Raw genomic sequence first — 21,142 nt, forward strand, 5'->3', positions numbered from 1 at the left:
CTGTTCTATGGGATCTGCTCATTCGGGTGGATCCAGAGGCTATGGGTGAGGTTCTATTTGCTGCTGCTTTGCAAACCGTCATCGCTAGCAGACACTAACAGGAGTGATCCCCACCTCGGCCGCACAGCCAGTGCCCCCCCCACCTTAAGCCTCGCTGATCCGATCCTTTGGCCAAGGCAGTCGTCTATGGAGATGAATAAATAGACCGCACGATCCGTGGCGCGATTAAGATTTTGGCCGACGCAGTACCACTCGAAGTCGGCATTCTTACACCTCAAACGATGGAGCTCTCCGCCGCTCTGCAGCCAAGCCAGCTTCTCCTACTATCGGCACATGATGTGTACGCCCAATTCAACGACATACTGGGTGAGAACCCCTCCGATCGCGTCGACGCCATAAACGACCTCCTTGTCGATCGTATTACCACCCAGGCCCTCCCAGCAACCCTCTACACAATTTGGCTGCCCTCGCCCTACGATATAACCCGCAACTGCTACGTGCCGCGCTTCAGAACCAGGCATCGGCTTGTATCCGCGACACCGCTATCAAAGCTGTCAGTCGGTTGTTCCACGGTCCGCAATGGAAGAGCGCTGGTTGGGACGCTCTGGGCGGTGTGGATGGTTTGTTGTCTATCTTCGAAGCGGCGCCGGTGTCTGAAGTGAGGGCCTTGGCGAAAGCTATCTCGCGATGTCGGTTTTCCCAAGATGACGGCACGCGCACCGACTGCGTAGAGGCGCTATTGCAGCGATTGAGTCAGGGATCCGCCCGGCCGCTGTTCGTGGCCTGGTCTCCGCTATATGTGCTGTGTTCCGGCCCCTTCGTCAAGGATGTTGTAAGCAACTTGCCGGATACGCCAGCCGTGCGGCCGCTGCTGAAACGCCTGGCGCCTCTGCATGCCGCCGTGCTGCGACAGATGGCGATCGGGAGGATTCCAGCGCCGTGGCATGTTCGACTATCAATTTTGGAAGTGTGTCAGACTGCCCTCATCCGCTCCCCCATCCCGTACACCTCTGTTCGGGACAGTGTACCAGCGGGCCTGGTGCCAGGGATGGCGTTCGTGCTGGATCTGTGCCATGTTTATGCTGAGGATCCCTCTCTGCGTCGGGATTTCCAAGACCTAGACTATTACATCCGTAAAGCGTTCTGTGTCGCCGCACGGCGCCATGTTCCCTTTTATCGGATTGTCCCATTTTTCACATCGATAGTCAAGTACCCGTCATGTATCTTCCTGAAAAGCTCGCTGGACAGTGCAGTAGCTCGAGAGCTACGTCGTTGCTGGTCGCTGGTAACCGCAGGAAAATCTAGCCCAGATATCACCTTCTTCATGAAGGGCATCGCTCACCCGGACCATCCTTCGCACCCGCGTCCCGAGCATCGATTGGACCTGGAGAAGGCCCTGACGGACTTTCTCCGGCGGCACCCAGACCGTCGGCTACCGAGAAAACAGCGGCACGACACTTTCAGCACAATGCGGGATGTGCTACTGGACGTCAGTCGGCCTGCGCGTCGGCGTTTCCTCGAATACCTCGTTGGTCTGTCCGACGGTCTCTGCTATGACCCAATCTATGAGAAAACGCCCTTCACCTTTGACTTCCGGGCCAATCCCCCCCAACCGCGAGAGCGACAAATGGTCCCCGTGTGGCACTATGACGTCCTTCGCATACTCCCAGCGGCAGATGCCCAAGTAATTTTCGAGCGGATGCTGGCCATCCACGGGTGTAAGGGCTTCGTGCCGACGGCGAACGGCCTGGATCATTCGCAGCAGTGCCGGTTGAAGGCGCAATGGGAAGCGGAGGGAGTGGGGAGTTTGGTATTGGGCAGAGAATGTGAGCTTCCAATCGTGAAGAGTATGAGACTTGCATCTGACTGTCGCAGTATTCCTAAACCTGAAGAAACACGCAGAGCGCCAACGCAACGTCACGGATCGGTCTGAAGCCTCTCGCGCTGCCGTCCAGGTTGCCTTCGATACATATGATCTCGACCTCTGCCGTGAGGCGGTGTTGTGGACCCGGCGATTTATTCGTGATCCGGTATGTCGTGTTCCTCATTTTATTTGATCCATAACGCTGACGATATAGGTCGTGTTCCCCGACATCATGTCGATGACCATTCTCGAAAACAACTTCGCCTACCTGAGCTGCGCCGACATGCCGTCCTCGCGTCTGCCAAACGACATCGCTGCCCTACGCGCCACCGTCTCGTCCGCCCACAAGGTCCTGTCCGTACTCCTGGAGACGATTCTCCTGGCGCTGTGTGAGCCCGTAGATCACAGCAGCTTCACCAGCCACATCCCATCGTTTTTGCGGGGCTTGGTTGCCACTCGCCTCCAAGGTATCAACCGGTACCGACGTGCCGGAATAGGCAGCGAGGCCGACATCGTCGACGCTTTGCTCATGCCCCTTGTTCCCGTCCTGATTGCCTGGGAGCGTACTTCCGGTGACAGCCAGGGATCGTCGACCGACGATGAAGACAAGGCCTCGGCCGACAAAGAAGACAAAGCTTCGACCAACCAAGGTTTGATCTACAGCGAAAAAGGGAGCTGGACCGACGACGACGGCTTTCTGCACCATCTGGAACTACCGCCGCAGTGTCCACCCGCCGTGTTGCGCTTTTTCGACGAGTACGCCCGTCACCGGAACGACCTACACCGAGCGCAACGAATTGAGACTTTCCCCGATGTGGCAGACCTGGATGAGGGATGGCCACAAGGCCTGCAGTTCCAGTGTCTACTGCCTGGTCGACCATGGTTTGCCTTTGCCCTGAAACATCCGGACATGGCACCGTACATGGCTGGTCGCATAAACACGGTTCTGGAGGCCTCTCCGAGTGTAGTATTCGTTCCCCAGCCCCAGCATGACGAGATCGTCGACGACGACCACGTCGATAGTATCCCTGTGGCCGTGCGCGCCCTGATCGACATGCACCACAGCAAGCGGGCTAAGACAGAGGCCATCCGAGCCCTCTGGGACACGTATCAGTCCCGCAAAGATGAATATGGGAAGTATTTCCCCGTGTTGCGCGACTACCTCGTCGACCTGCTCGAAGACGAGTTCCTCTTTGAAACAGTGAACCTTGTCCGCCCTCCTCGCCTTGCCCAGGCAACCTCCTATCTCCCGAGCACGAACCCCACTGCCCTTACAGCTTGGGATCCTACATCCTCCGTCCTTGAGGAAGCCCAACCCGCTGCAGACGAGCTCTCCAATCTCAAAGAGCGGCGCCTTGCTACTAACCTCCTCTACTACCAACTCCAAGGAGAGTTGGATTCCGATGATTATATCTCCTACTATGACACCCCCTTATGGCACCTGAGCAACAGGCACTGGGCGTGGCCCAAACTCCGCTTCGAGCGGGCAGTGGCAGGATCCTTTATCGTGCGCAAGATGACCCTCTCTGCACGAGAAGCTACCATGCTCTCTGCTCTGCTGTACTTGGAGGTAGTGATGCACAACCTGCATGCCAATAAAACCCCAACAGATGCCCAGAGCAGGCAGAGCAGCCCTCTCACGGTGCCGTTTCCGGACGCCGACACTGTGCGGTATCCAGCGATGTACCTCAAGGAGGATTTCTTGGAGGTTGCGTGGGATGATATTGGGAAGGCTATGACGCGGTGTATTGACGTGTTGCAGGCATCCATGTACGCCGTTCCTAGCAAGCTTGTGTCCGCCCTGATGGACAAGGTGCTAGACGCGCTAGAGACGCTACAGCGGCCGCACGGGATCTTCAAGGTCGTGCTGAAGATGACGTTCGCGCTGAAGATGACGTTTGTGCTGTCCGACTGTCCGGAGCTGGCTGTAGCGCCTGTCCTGCGCGTCATTGAGTCGTTCCCCAATGAGTCAGCCTACCACCGGCGCATGAAGCTGCTGTCGTTGTGTCGACGGCTGCGTCCGGAGAGCGTGGCTGCCTTCCTGGGCCGATTCTCGGCCTTCGTTTGCAAAAGACTGGTCGAACAACAGCGGAGAGACCCTGCGAAGCCGGAGTCGCCACGGCTCACGCCTAAGACCAACGCCCCAGACTACGTAAAGATCACGACAGTGAAGATGCTGGCGCAGCTCCTCGCCCAGGCGGACTTCCTCCCGCTCGACTCGAGTTTGCGAATCCTGGGAGACGTGTTCCATTCCACACACCATACCGACATCCGCACCCAGATCGTGAAGGCCGCCCTGGATCTCTTTGATCGCGTGCGCGGTTCTCCGGTCGGACTCGACCGTCTGTTTACCTTCATCAAAGACATCGCTTATGAGATGGCGCAGGAGCCCAGTGAGATGGATACTGCAGAAGATGCATCCAGTTGGGCGGCGGCTCTCCCCAACGTATCTTCCGTCAAGGAGCGTCCGGGATTACAGGTCCTCATTGAGGCACAGGCCAAGCTTCCGCCGACTCTTCATGCTAAATATGTCCAACATGTCCTGTTCCCCTTCGTCGCAGCCTCGGAGAACGCACACAACGTCTGGATGGACGCGTTCCTTGCGCCGCTGGGTCTCTCTCGTGCCGAGCTCGGAATTCCCTCGTTTGGGCCCTTCGACCCCTACCTCATTGACTCCATTTTATCCAAATGGTCCATCTATCTCCCCGCGCGGTACCTCTCTGCCGAGCACAACGAGTGGGCGCTCACTCACGCCCTCCATTGGCAAGCGTACGCGACTATTGGCGACACTCTGGTGACATCAAACCCAGAGTACCGACAGACAAACGCCGGGCAGCACTGGGAAGAGTTTGTCTCACGACTCCACGAGACAGACCCCATAAGCACCTTGTTCCCACTCCTGCGCGACGACGCACTCCTCACCCCCCTCGTTCCTGACGGAATCACACGGAAGACCTTGGTCTCTGAATTCGCGCGTAGGACGCGCCAGCTCGCGCGGTATCCCGCGCAGTACTTTCCCAAAGATGGGAAAATGCGTGTAACATTAGACCCACTCATCTCTTCCCTGAAGCAGCTTCGCGCTTTCCGGATTACCAAGGAGAATATCGGTACGGAATCGCGTAAAACGCGGTACACTGTCACAGACGAGGCTCTCCGGTCAGGCGTAGACTATGTTAATTCCCTCCGCGCGATGGCAGACCACAAGCCTCCGGTATTGCCAACGCCATTCGAGCTGGAGGTTCTGGTTCTACCGTCCCCGGTCTATATCCCTAATGCGGAGCGTGAGGACCGATTAACGCAGTTTGTGGAAACTGTGGTGGGGGTGATTTCGAGCCGGGTGGGCAGTCTGGCATTAGTATTGGAATTTGCGGCGCTGGAACGCGTGGTTGATGAGGTCATCGAGGAGGATATTGTCCGTGTCGTGGAGTTGTTGAATGCTTTGCGGGGGCAGCAACGACTTGGTGCTCTGGAGAGGGGTTTGATCGTCAAGCTTGCGCAACGGTTGTTGAATCGGTTGAGTGACGAGGAGGTTCGACTATGTCAGGAGCTGCGTCCGCTGGTGGATGGTTGGAGAAAGGATGAGGATGAGTCTGTGGGCCGGATAGGCTGGGGAGTGTGTGTTGACTAAGGTCTCATTTCCATGAACTTTGTCGTGGCTGATCCATTCCTATCATACCTCCGAAAAGTTCCAGGAAAATGATGAAGTGGTTGAGCATTTGGTGATGGAATATGGAGAGAAGACCGAACACTGGCTTGTGGTCAGGTGACCAGGCTTGTTCTCGTATGCTTCCTGCATCGTTGATGATATTGATTATCATTATTATATACCTAATGTACACTTCGAGATCCCCTTCCAGTCAATACAATATATACCCATACTATACACTCGTCCATGAACCACCGTATCATACATCTACCTCGGAACGTAGAACCCCCCACCGTGCGACATATCCACCGTAGGGGCACGCACCCCCACCCAATGCAAGGGCACATTCTCGATCGCGCGTTGTCCGACATGCCGCGCGGTGTCAAGCCCCTGCCTCGTGCGGTCGATCCACGAGGCCTGCTCATCGCGATCGACAACGGCCCACGCCGGATGAGCCAGGATCCCCAGCGCCGAGTCGGCGTCGCACGCCTCCGCTAGCATCGCGGCCTCGGAGGCTGCTTCCCGCGCCGCGTAGAGCTCTGCTGGTGTGCGTCCCGTTGGCGGCGGGAGGTCCGCACGGAGGAAGGCCATGATGCGGACGGACAGGGTCAGCGACATGGCGGGGAGGTCCTGGACGGGTGGCAGAGGGATTTCGTCGAGGAAGCGGAGGTGTACCGTTTTCTTCATTGTCTGGGAGAGCTGGACGCGGGGTTGCGTACGGGGATCGAACTGTCGGATCGAAAGCACGCCGGGGTGCCAGACGGGGGTTGTGTCCTCGCTGCCAGGGGTAGCAGGACCAGCGGACCACGGGACAGGACTTCTCCCCCTTTTCTCGAAGCGTACCCACACGACAAAGAACCCAAGAAAGCGGTCGCAGATATGATCGGGCGCTTTCTGGATGATGCACCGGGGCGGCTCGGACGCCGCGTCGGGGGTCCAGACTGGGGGCAGGTCCCACGCCGCCCGACATTTGAAATCGACCGGGAACGGCGGCTGGGGGCCGTCGTCCAATGACGGTGGAGCCAGCTCCGGTCCTTGTCCCTGGCCCCGGGACTGCGCCGCACGTTGCTGCCCCTCGTAGCCCGAAAGGAGGGTCGACACATGGTCGCCGACATGGCTCAGGGAGTAGGCCTCCTTGGCCGCCGTCTGCGTCAGCATCCCCGGCTGGTATGGTTGGAGACGCGTCTGCACCGCCGAAGTGACGGGGGCGAGCACTGTCTGTGCCGCAGACTGCGCGTACATCCCCAAGACGAGCGCGCCCATCTCCAGCGGCATGGTGCTCAGACTGGCGCCGCGCACCGAGCTGGGATTGATGCTGGTGGATAGGATACGGAAGACCGGGCTGGTGCACATGGTCTTCTTCTTCCCGGGCCCGTGGCACAGCACCAGGCTGAAATATCCGTCACCGGCCTCGATGGGAACGCGCGCCACGACTGTCTGGCGCCAGAGGTGCGTCTTCTGCCGACCGCTGGCTTTTTTGCGAAATTTGGCGACGTCGCGCTGCCAGGCGCGCTCGTCCCCTGGGGCCACCTGCTCCGCCGTGACGGCCAGAGCGGGCGTCACCTCCAGCCAGTCATCGGTCAGATGGAACAGCGCCTTCGCTTTCATACCGGCTTTCCCCGTCCAGCCCTTGTTCTGCAACCATAGTGTTCGTTCCGGTGGGAGCAACGCGTCCGAGAATATGGAGATGGTGACGGACGTTGTCGGGCCGCGATAAAAGACAATTCCGCTCGAATGGCGCAGTATCGTCACATGTCGGGTTGACTCGGTCGGACGGGCAATCAGCCCGCCGAGGAAATGTCGCGCTTCAGCGTACGCCTTCTGCACGGCCTGTAGGGGCGAGCCATCCGCTAGCGGACCGTGATTGGGGTCGGGGGCTAGAGGTCGGTGGGAGGAGGATGAGGCGGGTCGGAAGTCGGTGGCAGCTCGCTGCACGGGGGGGTATACGCTGTTGGGATGGGGGGAAGGCGATCGGAAATTCTGCGCTGATCGAGACGGCCGCAATTTCTGCTGCGGCACTGCCAGGTTGGTAGCTTCGTACGGGGGAGGATCATGATCCGGATAGGGTGGAGGATAGGGGGAAGATGTCGGTTGCTGCTTAGGGGACGGAGAGGCGGCGGTGACGCCTCGGACAGGAGACCGATTGACCTGACTGGGGACCGGTTTGCGCCTCACTTGAGGATTGGCAGCATTCATGGTGGCATTGTGAGGCAGTGGGTGCAGTGCAGCCAAGCTATAACCCCATCCCGTCCGCAGTTGGGGTGGACTGAAGCTATCCAAATCAGTCATGAATCATGGACAGGTGCATGTGGGGCCTGAGGCATGGTACCCACCTCGCACTAAGCCTGATAGGGAATGGACCACCATGTTCAATCCGTGATGTTGCTATTTTGAGCCATCACGTATTGCCCATCTTTTCTTCATGTAGTTGTATATAGGTACGTAGATCAAGTCTGACATTTTGTGGGAGCTTATTGCGTCTCACACTAAGGTGTTTCATAGACTGTGGATGAAAGGAGCGCCGAAGGTCGTTAATACACATCAATTTATATATATGTCATTTCCCCAATAGCCCGGACTCTAGGTCACACTTTGAAACATTGAAACTCTCCAAAGGCAGAACGGCAGGAGTAGCCAGCAATATCTCCCCAGTGATGAATATTTCATTTACGTCAACTAGCCCGTCATGTCAACAATGGCAAACGCAAAACAGCCATAGTCAACCAAGTTCGTGGGCCAGTAGGTATCGATGGGACTGCAACTATACACCAGAAGAGCAACCAAAAAGCCGAGTTATGTGGTCTCGTCCGCCGAGATAGGACGTCCTGATCCCCAAACTCGATAAGTGATCGCAAAAATGATGTAAAAAGAAGCAGCAGAAAGCAAGATCACCCAAGATGGAAACCAAAACACTGACCAGATTCTCAGCTGAGACGTGTTTTTAGGTACACCCCAAGCAAACCAAATCAAGAGGGCACTGCAAGTGAAGACAACGATAATGCTACAACGTAGGACCTGACGAACGCGGGAAAATTTCTTCGGCAGATCCGCCTCGATGGTCAACGAGAATAGGACGACACCGAAGAGGCCCGTGAAACCCATAAATATAGGTTGCAAGATGTTGTAAAGATTGCTTAAAAGCATCGGTGCTCCAGCAAAAGGAATGTCTGGATCGACTCCTCTTACACTACTCCCTGCCGTGGAACCAAATATGACGATGCTCAGGATGACAATATAAACATTTGCAAGACTGATTGTTGATATACGCCCAGTCCAGTCATTGTCAGGGTCGTCAGGATCCTTGATAATCCTGCGGATGGACAGAAGTTCGTGTAGCGGAGGTAGCTGGATATCAGGGACAAGATCGGACGAGCGTTATCCCCATTATCCATCTCGCCGTTGGGGGAAGACGTACGGTCTGTGGTTTGCAATATTAGCAAATTGCTTAGCCTGCCGGAGACAAGGGATGTCCAAAAGACGTATACCATGTCCGAGATGATTGAGGATTGTGACCAGCGGCGCCATTAGCAAAAGGACTGCAATGACCTGCCCGAACCCCCAGTCGTCCTCCTTTCTCTCGTCGCTCAGGATAGGCAAGTAATTCCACATCTTCTGGAGTTTGTAGATGGCAGTTGATATCTCGAGTACGGTGGAGAGACGAAACAGCCCCCACACAAACCCGAAAGCCAAATATCCCACCTGCCGGATGTCAGATGATGATGTGGGCGCACGTTTGAATGACTTACTTCTAGCAGTAGTGAAGACCACCAGTCCACGCCAATCTCTACCACTAAAGATATCGTCAACAGGGGACGATAGAGGATGGTGCGCCTAAGACTGCCAGAGGGCTTGTTTAAGCAGCAGCTAGAGAAAACACATCGTAGGCAGCGTCGCATTTGAACACTGGCCAGCAAGCGAGGTCGAGCGCAGATGTCGACGGAAAGGAACTTATACAACTTGAAAATCCTGCCCAGAAAGCCCAAAACAATCAAGATGATTGAAAACAGCATTGAGGAGTATTCCCAGGATAAGTTGTATTCCCCGGATAAGTTATGACCTGGATGGTCTGCAGGATTTGAGGTCAACTGACAGAGGGCGGGGTAGGCAAGGGCCATGACACGGGTATAGTCTGGAGAATTCGAATAGACTACAGGATCCGACAGGGGGGGTTCGTCATAGAATGAGAGCCATGTGTAACTACCCGTAAATGAGAGACCCACGACCAGAAGTATGGCCAGGACGCCCATGAGAAAAAGCCGTGCAGCTCGCTGGACCGGACGATGGTATAGAAAGTTTCGAAGAAGGGTCAAGCAGGCCAAATGAGTGAGACTCGAAAACCATGCCAGGTCGACGATGACCATCCAGTGATACGCTGATAGGCCTTTGGAAAGTTGAACAAATCCGCTGATTAGAATCGACAGCCCGGTCAGGATCTGGAGATCACTCATTGATAGGATGCACTGAATGATATTAGAATATTCGATGAAATGAACTATCGAAGCACACTACCTTGGTAAAAATCCTCTCGATCCTTGCGCTGATACGGCGACCACGCCAACGGAAGATGCGTTTAGTTATAAGCCTCACAAGCCGCAGGAAGGCCACGTCTACCGGATTCGGACGAAATACCGACGGTGGAGTATGTTGATGTTCCTCTCTGAAAGGATCTTGCAATGGATCATACACCACGAGGAAGTACACGATAATGAGCAGGACCGCAAAGCCGGCAGACACGACGTAGTTTGCAACGACCTGGACCTTGAATTAGCCAATAACATCGATCATTTGGCTTCAACCACGTACTCCATTTCCAGTGATATCAGAATCAATCGACATCGGAATGGATACCTTACCACAGTGGTGGGATGGAGTCGGCGAAGGAGAAGAAGCCATTGTGGTCAATCCAGAAGCGCCAAGATAGCTACGTCTGGGCTAGCTGACCAGGCTGTGACTCAAATCGCCCGAGTGTTTTTGGACAAACCTCAGCAGCGATAAATGTCGGGAACGAGCGGTCTGTAAGGGCTTCAACTCATATAGACTGTTATGTGGGGGCTAAGAGGCCAGGATACTAACCACGGCCTTTTTGTATGTGGGCGGAGGGGATAGAATGATAAGCCCGCAATTGATTGAATTTAGTTAGACGACGAGGCTGTACGTTGCCCCAGGTTAAATCTATATTTCTATATTTGGAATGATCATCGGATCGGGGTGGAGGCTCATGGATAGATTAGGCTGCAATGATCAAGAGTGAACTTTGCTTCTATGGACTTGTTTGTCTTAGCAAGGTCCCATCACAGTCAAGCCGTAGATCATCTTCATTATCGGTAAAAACAAACCTAATAACTAATATAAACTAAAAAATTAAATTGGAAGAAACAAAAATGCTGTCTAGGTGGAATAAAGGTATGAAGTAATCAAGTCACAGATAGATCATGGATCGGCGCTGTCTAGCTCAGCCTCGCAGAAACAGACATCCAATAGCGAGATGTGTTAACTCGAGCCCATGCGCTGCCCAAGGCGAGTTTTCGCTAAAAAAATGCCCCTTGTCCCTCATCAATCACCCCTAATGTAAACACCACGACACTACAGCGACACCTTACTCCTGCCCCCATCGTACACAATGCTATCTCCGTTCAGAAATCCGCCCGATGCACTCGCCATCCACAGCACCAGACCGGCCAGATCCTGAGGTGCCCCAGCGCGAGTAATGGGAATATTTGACGCGGGGACCGACCCATCCGCCAGGCCACGTCCCTTGATGCCAAACGTGCGGAATAGCGGACGTGAGAGCTCCGTCCAGAACAGACCCGGGGCGATGCCGTTGACGCGGATGAGGTATGGCGCCAGCAAAGCCGACATGACCTTCACCATGTGCAACACAGCCGCCTTGGAGAGCCCGTATGCGACACTGGCCGGGTGGTGCAGGATACCGCCGATGGAGGAGATCAGGATGACCTGGGGACGGGGAGGAGCAAGCTCGTCGGGAGAGGACGACAACACACGGCGATGGTTGGCCTTGTCGAGGAGAGGGAGCAGAGCGAGAATGGTGTAGTAACTACCGGTAACGTTGACGTCAAAGACGTTGGTGAACTCGGGCATGGACTTGGCGAAGTGGCGGTCGCGGAACTCGGTGAGCGTGGGCTGCGAGCCGTCGGGATTGAAGCGGGGGACAGCAGATCCGGGCACGGCACTGTTGCCGATGAGGAGGTCAATGTGAGTGGTGTGCGCCGCGATGGCCTGGTAGGCGGCTTCGAGGGACGCGTGGGAGCTGATGTCAGTGGCAACGGGGATGATGGTCTTGTTGGTGGCTTGCGCGGCGGTTTCCTGTAGGGTCTGCTCGCGACGACCGAGGATGAAGACTTTGGCGGCACCGTTGGCGTCGAGTGCGAGGGCCATAGTGCGGCCGAGGCCTGTATAAGTTCTTTGACTTAGTGGGTAGGAACATGGATGATCGATCATGAGGACATACCTGTTCCACCACCGGTGATGACGGCGACGAGACCCTGGACAGAAAAGAGGGATGCGGCGTTGAGGGACATCCTGCTGCTTGATGAATGGATAGAAGATGAAGAAAAAGAAACTTCAAGTTGCAGAAAAGGAGAATATATAGCCGGCAAATTCCATGAATGACTGGTCAATGACTCGGGAATGATGGCGAGTTCTTTGTGCGATGACCCCACAGTCACCCAGACAAGCAATCCCTGCCTGGGATGCAGTGAAGGCAAGTGGAAGTGATCATTCACGGTGACTGCCAAGCAATCTGTCACTGGGTAATATCTTGGCTAGCTGCATCTCGGATATCGGTGTAGTATCGTTGTAGTCGATTACTGGATGGTCTATCCAGGCTCATCCCGAGATTGTAGATGGTTGAATTAGGGCTTCTCGGTCACGCGCCTCTGCATGTATCTCCCATTGACATCAACCAATCCACTTGAGTTCTTCCTGGAGTTATAACATGCCCATGTTAAAATAGTCGTAGATAAATCTGAAATAGGTCCATTGCAAGGAAATGATAGTGACAAGCGGTCCCTGACGGCTCATGACCAGCTGACAGTCTTGTCAGGTATGGGCTTCGTCAAGAGACCTCCATCTCGGACAATCTTTGCCGCAGAGAGGCAGTTACCTTTCTGATTATTAGGGCTTACTGTAGAATATAGAATGACTTTACTGGTGAAAAAGTGCCAGATACCTTTCAAAACCCAGTGGGAAGTCTGTTATTTCGAGAAAAACTCTCCTATAAAATAAGTCACCGATTTTCGACAGCTAGTTTAAACAGCGAGTACAGAACCAGCTAATAGGGCCCAGCCAAGAATCCCCTCTGTATCCAGCTGTCCAAATATTTGCGAACAACTTCCTCTCCAACAGGTCCAACATCTTTGAGAGCAGGAGAATGCTCGACCCCCTGTGCCGTATCTAGCAACAACCCCCCACAGGACATTCTCTCGAAGTTCGCCTCCAACCAGTCCGCCATGACCCCCGCCGGATTATCCTCCCGACTCCCAGGAAAGTTCTTCACACGCTGGATCCACTCCGCAAAGGGTACAACATTCTGGACTGGAATCGCCAGTCCCTTGGCTAAGATAGGGATCATCGCCTCCCACGGTTGCCTCACCGGATTATCAATATGGTACACAGCACGAGGATACTCGACAAAGAGCAGATCGACCAAAGAAGTAGCCACAGCATCTACAGGCGTCCACGACAACGGCCCCCTCAGATCCGGAAGCGCCCTCAACGTCTCTGCAGACTTGATCAGCGCAGGAAGATGTTCCCCATCATTCCAGTACCCCGTACTCGACGACCCGCTGATCTGACCCGGTCGGACAACCATCGCGCTGAAACGATCGGGGTACTGGAGCAGGGTTCCGTAGAGCATACGCTCGCAGACGAGCTTGGCTTCGCCATAGCCATTGTTAAGAACGTGTGCAATTTGAGTCGGTCTTTCAGGGACGATGGCCTGCCCTGTGAGAAGTGGGTAGTACCCGACGGTGCTGATGGACGACACAAGCTGGAAGGTGGGCTTCACACCCTGACAACAGATATCCTTCGCAAGGATTAGCAGCTGCCGCATTACGCTGAATTGGGGCTCAAAGCTAGACAGTGCGCGCGCCCCGTTCATGGGCCAGGCATTGTGGATGATGTGCGTTACTGTTGCCGTTAAACCTTCGTATCGGTCGCGCGGGAGGCCAAGATGTGCGTCGGCCGTGTTGGTTTCGATGACGCAGAGTTTGGCCATTTCGGTTGGTGAGAGGGACAGCTTTTTCTCAATCAAGGCCTGTTTCTGTCGCTCTGTGGCATCGGATATGGTGGTGCGCCGATTCAGACAGACCACCTGGTGTACCGACGGCATCCGCGCAAGATGCGCGACGAGATGACTTCCCAGACTTCCCGTGCCACCTGTTACCAGCACCGTTATGGCTTCATTAGCATTGCGCGGGAAGGCGATCGAGTCAAAGGTGAGCCCGTCCACGCCAGCCCGAACATACCCCGAAGTAAGCCGGTCTCTGAGTACGTTGTCCACCCCAGCCAGAGGGCCAACTGCCTGCGCGATGGAGACGGGTAATTTATCACGCTGCTTCCCAGACGCCATCGCGAACAACACCCGCTGCACGTTCACCTCAGGCGAGTGCCCATCCGTCCAATCGACATGTCCATACCCAGCAGCGTGCAGATCCGCCTCCCAGCGACGTTCGCTGGTAATAGCGTGAGTGCGTCCGTCCCGGAACACCCACCAGCCGCGGAATAGACCGAAGACAATGTCGATGGCGAATACAGGCTGCGTCATCTCCAACATTAACACCACCCCATCATGACGAAGAACCTGTCGCATGAACCCCGTCGAATCCTGTAGATTTGACGTGGCATGCACTGCATTGCTCGCGATGACGATATGTTGGGTTCCCAACAGTTCCTCTGCCGGGCCCTTCTCAATGTCATGCACGCGGTACTTCACGAAAGGATACTCCTTGAAGCGACGACGCGCCTGAGCTAGGAATGCAGGAGATATATCCGTGAAGGTGTATTCGACAGGGACGCCTAGTTTGGCCAGGCTAGGAAGAAAGTACTTCGTGCCACCGCCGGTGCCGGCACCCATCTCGAGGATCTTTAGTGGACCGGTATTGTCTGAGCTGTCCAACTTGCTCGCAACCCGCTGGATAAAGTCTAGAATTTGCTTGTACCCTGCTACATTGTGGGGCTCGTCGCCGTACATCCAGGACACGAGGTCTTGGCCCTCTTTCGTGCCGAAGATGAGCTGTAGGCCGTCTTGGTCTCCGCGGAGGACGTTCGCTAGGTGGCTGCCTGTATAGAAGGAGAGTCTGCTGGCGCCGGCGAATTCAGGGTACGCTCGCTCAATATTTTGCATAAGGGCGGCGCTGCTCTTGGGTGGGGCGGACACCGCCGTGCGGATGACAGCTGGACCGTCGAGGTCGACGATGCGCGCTTCTTCCAGACGCAGATAGAGATAGTCGACGAGCTCGCGGTGCTGTGGGTCAAAGGCGATGCGAGACAGTCGCTGACCCGGATTTGCAGTGCGGATTGATGAGCCCAGTGTCTCGAATGCCTCGAGGGTGAGCGTCACGCAGAGCTGAATCTGTACGGGATTGAAGATATGCACGCGCCCGCTGCACTGGTTGTTTGCTAGGAAATCGTCGGTGAGTTTTTTCGTCTCACCAAATGCATCAAGAACAGTCTGTGGTGGGAGATACAGCTCCGACTCGTCGCACGATACGGTGGTGACTGAGTCGGCTGCCGACGCCCCCATATCAATTTCCCCATCGGACTCTGAGCTTGATAAGGGACCCTCCTCTTCAGGCTCGTCTTCACCCAGCGCAGTCCGCACACAGTTGACCAGATCGCGAAAAGTGTCGGCCTCCATCAGGTCCGTGGCTGGGATTGAGCAGTGGAAGGATTCGTCCAGCTCCCGCGCCAACTCCATCGCCATAAGAGAATCGATGCCCGAGTCGGCCATGCTGTTACTGTCGTGAATCTCTTTCGGATCGACAGCGCAGAACTCTGCCACGATGGCCTTTACTTTGGCACCCAAGTCGGGTGTTTTGATTTCCTTCTGCGTCGTCTCTTTTCGATGATCTCTTCTCTGCACAGCATGGGGTACCTCGTCCGAGTTGTCAACAGCAGAAGTAGCACCATAACCAGGCGCAAACATCCCCAGCAACTTCCGAAACGCCTTCTTCGCCACTCTCGTATATTGCATACCCAGAAAAACCTCAACGAGCTCGCCCGTCTCTGCATCAAAAGCAAAGATATCACTAGTGTAAATATTCTCCCCAGGGACATGTGTAGCGAAGACATCCCACCGCTCAGGACGCGGCGTGTGCGGATCCGCCAACCGCGGACTGCGCATCCACTGCTCCATACCAGCAGCGATGAAGATGTCACTCTCTGGACGATCAGTCATACAGTTCACCCAGAACCCCGCAACCTGGCTGAACGAGTCGCAGAGGAATGGATCTGCCCAGGTCTTTCCCGTGTACTGTTTGACCACGCGACCGGCGCTTTCGGTGCCCTTCCCAACGATTTTGTACACACCTTTATATAGGTCAGAGTACTCAACGACCTCAGAAAATCCTTTGTACACGGCGCGTCCTTGGAGGATATCGTCGACATCGGGGTCGTTCAGGACCTGCTTACACCGACGATGCGGAAACAGACGGGTGTAGCGAGCGAATTCGGCCAGCAGATCGGGATCGTCAGGGCGGAGCATGCTGACTTGGGCATTGCAGTGAAGAACCTGCGTCCGTGACCCTTTATCACTATTTTCGCTGAGATATCTGACATTCCAAGCTTGCTTCTCTCCATCCTGCGCATGCAACTCGATCCACACCGTGCGGGAGGGGTCTGGACAAAGGGGCGCTTCGCTGGTGACGGTGCGCACAATGGGCACTTTATCAGTGCACTCAGGGAGGGTGCGCAGCGCTTCGATAACATTGTCAAGCATCATGGATGCGGGGGCCAGCGGGGCGGTCTGCGCGGCGACATGGCCCGTTAGGGCGTCGTGGTAGTCTGGATGAGAAGTATTGATGGTGAACTTGGCTATACGCTCGTTCTTGTCTTGATATCCCGTGAATGTCACCACAATGGATGCTTTCAGGGGTGCTGATTCCGTGGAAACCCCTGTGGCCTGGACAGGCAGTTTCTTGTTGTGCATCCAATGTCTGCTCTTCTCGAATTGGTACGGGGGCAGGAGCACGGGCGTGTACTCTCCTGTCTGGCATGGGTGATACCCCCAGAATGTCGCTGATATGCCTTCGGTCCATAGGCTAATGGTTGCGTCAGTGAGGCCCTGTAACCCCGTTCCGGATGTGAAATTGACCGCTTGGAAATGATGATTGTCACCAACGGACGCGAGGGCGCGGGCCGCCATGAGGGTGACGGTGGAGTTGGACCCTGCTTCCAGCCATACAGCGGAGGGATGTTTCTCGGCGAGACGGTGTATGGCATCTTCAAAGTAAACAGGCTGTCTAAGGTGATCTGCAACCACGGTCGAGGGAGGAATGCCTGTTGCTGGGTGCTCTGTGGCCCTTTCCAGGTGGATCGTGGGCTCTCGAAGGGTTAGACCATCGGTGACGCGCTCGAGTTCGGGAATCAAGGGATCCACTAGGGTAGAGTGGAAGGCGTTCGTAACTGACAGACGTCTGGTTCGCATGTGCTTAAATGATGGTCTGTTGAGGATCTGCTGCATCGCATCGATGACCCGCGCGGGCCCGGCTAGAGTGAAACTGCGTGGTCCATTCAAACAGGCGATCGTAGCTGGGAAGGCATCCGTGATGCCACGGTTCGTTGTCGCAAGCAGCTGGTCTATCTCTGTGCGGTCACCCTCTACAGCTAACATTGCGCCTGAGTCTGCGCCCCAGCTATGGCGTATGAGAGCAGCACGACGAGCCACCAGGTCCAATGCGTCAGGCAGAGATAACACGCCGGACACACAAAGAGCCGTCAATTCGCCGAAGCTGTGCCCCACGACAGCGGTCACGGGTACACCGGAATCAATCCAGCAGCGGGCGTAGGAATATTGTAGGGCGAAGAGTTTGGTCTGCAAGTCGACCTGATCTGCGATGGGCCTCTGCTCAAAGATGCCGGGGTACAGACCGGGATGGTCCAGCGACCGCAATATCCTATCACACTCATCGAGTTGGCTGCGTAGTAAATGAAGGGCATCGTATATGCTTCTATCCAACCCGACCGATGTGGACACTTGTCCCCCGAAGCACAAAACCACCGGACGCGTGGGTTTCTTCTGCACAATTCCATTGTTTCCACCTTCAACCACAGCTGTCAATTTTTGGTCCAGCTCCGCAACACTCCGACAGCGAAGCAACAAATGACAATCGAGCGCTGGGTTAGCCTGCCGGCACGCGGCAAACGCCACGTCGGCGATGCTGGCGGAAGCGGAGAGGGCTTGGCGGCGGAGAAAGCGGCGGAGTCTCTCGGCAGAATCGCGGAGCCGAGACTCGTCGGACCCACACAGGCGGAACGGAATGCTTACGTCTCCGCGGTGGATACAAGACTTGTGCTTCTCCTTGCTGCATGGAGCTTGTGTGATAATCATAGACGCGTTTGAACCCGAGGCGCCGTAATTGTTGATTAACGCCGCGCGGAATTTCGCGTTCCACGGGGTCGTCTGCTTCGGAATGTTGATGTGGTCGTCGGGACTGGTTTCAATATGGGGGTTCATGGAATGGAAATTCGCCTGCGGTGGAATCTGGTCCTCGTGGATCATGAGCAGCACTTTCACAAGTGCCACCAACCCCGAAACACCCTCCGTATGTCCGACTAGTCCCTTGACAGAGCCGAGCGCGAGGGACGTCTCGCGCTGCGGGCCCCCTAGTACCTGTCGCACGCTGCTGTATTCTGCCGGATCCCCAGCTTGTGTTCCAGTTCCATGCGCTTCCACCACGGAAATGTCTTTGGGGAGAAGACGGGCGCGTCGCGTCACCTTGGTGAACAGACCCGCCAGCGAAGCGGCATCGGGAACGACAATCGGCGTGCAATTATTGTTCTGATCAACCGCAGTCGCAGCAATAGTCCCAAGGATCGTGTCGCCGTCAGCCAAAGCGTCCGACATCTTTTTCACGAACACGGCGGCGACTCCCTCCCCCCGGCAGTACCCATCAGCCTTCGCATCAAATGGCTTGCACGGACCGGTTGGGCTGACGAACGACGCTCCATTAAGATTGTCAAATGCCAAGGGACTTGTCAAAATATTTGCCCCACCTACCAACGCAGCCGAGCACTCCCCGCTAAGAATAGCCCTGCACGCCTGGTGCAGCGCCACGGCCGACCCGGAGCACGCCGTATCGACACAGAGCGACGGACCCCGCCAACCGAAGTAGTGGCTCATCTTGCCGGCAATGAAACTGCGCAGCAATCCCGTAGCCGCGTACGCACTCGCCGTATGGCAGTTGACGTTGTGTTCGTAGTCCACCGTGCAGCAGGTGACATAGCAGCCGATATTGCGGTCGGGATCAGCACGCTGGAAGTACCCCGCCTGCTCGAGGGCCTGGTACGCGACCTGGAGAAGGAGTCGCTGCTGTGGGTCCTGTGACATGACTTCGCGCGGGACTTTCTTGAAAAACCGGTGGTCGAAGGCATCGATGTCGCGCATGAAGTTGCCGAACCACCCGCGGATCGCGTCGGGTCGCCACGGCGTCTCGTAGTTTTCGTAGCGCTCGGCGGGCATTTCCTTGTGCTGGGACTCACCAGAGCAGAGGAGTTGCCAGAACTCGTCGAGATCGTCTGCGCCCGCCACACGGCAAGCCATGCCCACTACGGCGACGTCGTCGTCGTAGACGGGAGGCGTGGTGTGCAGAGGAGAAAGCCGGGAGTGGAGGTCCAGTTCTAGATCGGTATAGTGAACAACGCGGCTGCGCATGGTGCGTATGAACGAGGGTGGGACGCAGCGCTCTGTGCCAAATTCGACAAGGATGGAGTCCGGAGAGGTCAGGTTCGCAGCGTGTAGGGTGTAGAATGTGTAAAACCACTGGCATTTCTGAGCTAGGATCGATTGCAGCACACGGTGGTGGAGAGGTCCTTTGGTGACTACGTCGCCAGATACATTGTCGCGGACAGGCTTTATAAGCTGAGAAGGATCTGGCAACTGCAGTCCGACGGCCGTATCACACATCGATTGTAGGGCATGAACAGCCCGTTCATGCCCACTCCAGTGGTAGCGGCCGTTGAACGCAACTGGACTGGAGTTGACGCCGACATCGTGTAGGGCTCTCTGGAGCTGTCCGATGCAGTGTCTTGGACACATCAGAGTTGATCGGTTATTGTCATAGTGAACGGTAATGTATGCCTACTATCTGTTAGAACTAACCTCATTTTCATCGGGTCAGATACATACCCCAGGGAACTGTTCCAGCACGACGGAGACCTGCTCTTCCGCCTCGGGCGCTTTCCACACCATCGCCAGTGAAGTATATCGCTCGTCCACCTCCTGGGCATCCCCCATGGCACCAAGCAACATCGACAAACGCACAGCGACCTTGGCATACTCCTGGAATTGTTCTCTATTCGCTGCTGCGGCAGCCACGACAGCGCCGAGGAAGCCAATACAGAAGCCTGCGATCTCCACCACGGGGCTGTCGGCTGAATGGATTTTACCAGTCGACACATATTCTGGATGGGTCAGATGCAGATACTGCGCGTACTGTGTAAACTGCAATACCATGAACAGAGGAGCCAGCTGCACGTATGGGATAGGGAAGTAGTCCTCCTTGACCTCGCCGGAACAAAACCATTGATGCAAGTCCTGCAGCTGCTTCTCGGCTGGGATTGACCCCAGTTGCGGAACCAATTTTGATGCAGTCCGATAGTAGACAGGCAGTTCTGCAAGGACGTGTACCACCCATGAATGCTCGTCTGAATCGAGGACGATAGACCGGAGGCGGCGGAAGTCATTTGCGTCGAAGGAGAGGCATTGGCAGCCGAATAGAAGCACCGTTTTGCCTCCTGCAGGAGGGGATAGCTTGTGTTCCATGTTGACCTATTGCGCTCGTTATGATCAGGCAGAGGGATGGGGAAGAAGAGGAGAAAGATGGCAGGGGAAGAGGAAAAGGAGGAGAAGGTCCAAGGACTGTACCAAACATTAGCATACAAAGTCTGCCTCGGTGAATAGATTACAGTCACCGAGGCAAACACGATGACTGAAATGAACCAAAATTGGCAGTGGCATTCAATGTTCCCTCACTGATTCATCCTATTGTCCAGTGTACCTGCCCGTAATCACTACGCGCCGGAGTTTGTTGTCGGGTTATCTCCTCGGGAACGCTGCACTCCCAGTCTCAGCCTGTTGCCACTGGTTGTGTCACTTCCTCTGATTCATCTTTAGCCTGTCTTAGACTGTTCTGGTGGGGATTCTGACTGATATGTACCTGATTGACAATGGGTGGATCTGCTGCAGCGGAGTTATAGCAGTCAAGATCCGCATGCCCGCTGCAAGACAACGGCCGTGGACTCAACGGGCCAGTGGCGGAACATTAAGTAGAAAATACAGTGCTATAGATCTAATGACTGTGGTCTTGGTGGCAATGTGATTCCATAATAAATGATGTGAAGTTATTACTATATTATACCCTTAACCCTAATTCCATCGCTTGAACAATCCAACT

At 55.4% G+C, this 21,142-nt stretch overlaps 5 protein-coding genes across 5 annotated transcripts; 1 reads left to right on the plus strand and 4 right to left on the minus strand.

The window, feature by feature from the left end:
• Nucleotides 1-281: 281 nt before the first annotated feature.
• On the plus strand, nucleotides 282-5,554 carry P168DRAFT_330284 (uncharacterized protein; the record flags this gene model as incomplete). Its single annotated transcript, XM_024841568.1, has 4 exons — nucleotides 282-366; nucleotides 432-1,826; nucleotides 1,876-2,030; nucleotides 2,079-5,554. The coding sequence occupies 4 exons, from the start codon at nucleotides 282-284 to the stop codon at nucleotides 5,490-5,492; spliced, it is 5,049 nt and encodes a 1,682-aa protein (XP_024689047.1). The 3' UTR covers nucleotides 5,493-5,554.
• Nucleotides 5,555-5,670: 116 nt separating this feature from the next.
• Nucleotides 5,671-7,763, minus strand: P168DRAFT_293367 (uncharacterized protein). The gene has a single exon (XM_024837797.1). It carries the CDS (start codon nucleotides 7,704-7,706, stop codon nucleotides 5,778-5,780), a length of 1,929 nt encoding a protein of 642 aa, XP_024689048.1. The 5' UTR covers nucleotides 7,707-7,763; the 3' UTR covers nucleotides 5,671-5,777.
• Nucleotides 7,764-8,297: 534 nt separating this feature from the next.
• P168DRAFT_275695 (uncharacterized protein) lies at nucleotides 8,298-10,403 on the minus strand (the record flags this gene model as incomplete). The annotated part of the gene is made up of 5 exons (XM_024835510.1): nucleotides 8,298-8,820; nucleotides 8,926-9,119; nucleotides 9,242-9,970; nucleotides 10,020-10,262; nucleotides 10,314-10,403. 5 exons carry the CDS (start codon nucleotides 10,401-10,403, stop codon nucleotides 8,304-8,306), a joined length of 1,773 nt encoding a protein of 590 aa, XP_024689049.1. The 3' UTR covers nucleotides 8,298-8,303.
• Nucleotides 10,404-10,813: 410 nt separating this feature from the next.
• P168DRAFT_330286 (SDR family NAD(P)-dependent oxidoreductase) lies at nucleotides 10,814-12,297 on the minus strand. Its single transcript, XM_024841569.1, has 2 exons — nucleotides 11,980-12,297; nucleotides 10,814-11,920 (listed from the first exon to the last, which is right to left on the minus strand). Exons 1-2 carry the CDS (start codon nucleotides 12,047-12,049, stop codon nucleotides 11,094-11,096), a joined length of 897 nt encoding a protein of 298 aa, XP_024689050.1. The 5' UTR covers nucleotides 12,050-12,297; the 3' UTR covers nucleotides 10,814-11,093.
• Nucleotides 12,298-12,801: 504 nt separating this feature from the next.
• On the minus strand, nucleotides 12,802-20,511 carry P168DRAFT_243767 (putative polyketide synthase; the record flags this gene model as incomplete). Its single annotated transcript, XM_024833887.1, has 2 exons — nucleotides 12,802-19,827; nucleotides 19,876-20,511. The coding sequence occupies 2 exons, from the start codon at nucleotides 20,509-20,511 to the stop codon at nucleotides 12,802-12,804; spliced, it is 7,662 nt and encodes a 2,553-aa protein (XP_024689051.1).
• Between the last annotated feature and the right edge of the window lie 631 nt (nucleotides 20,512-21,142).

The sequence above is a fragment of the Aspergillus campestris genome, assembly GCF_002847485.1.
Source record: "Aspergillus campestris IBT 28561 chromosome Unknown P168scaffold_14, whole genome shotgun sequence".
NCBI lineage: Eukaryota > Fungi > Ascomycota > Eurotiomycetes > Eurotiales > Aspergillaceae > Aspergillus > Aspergillus campestris.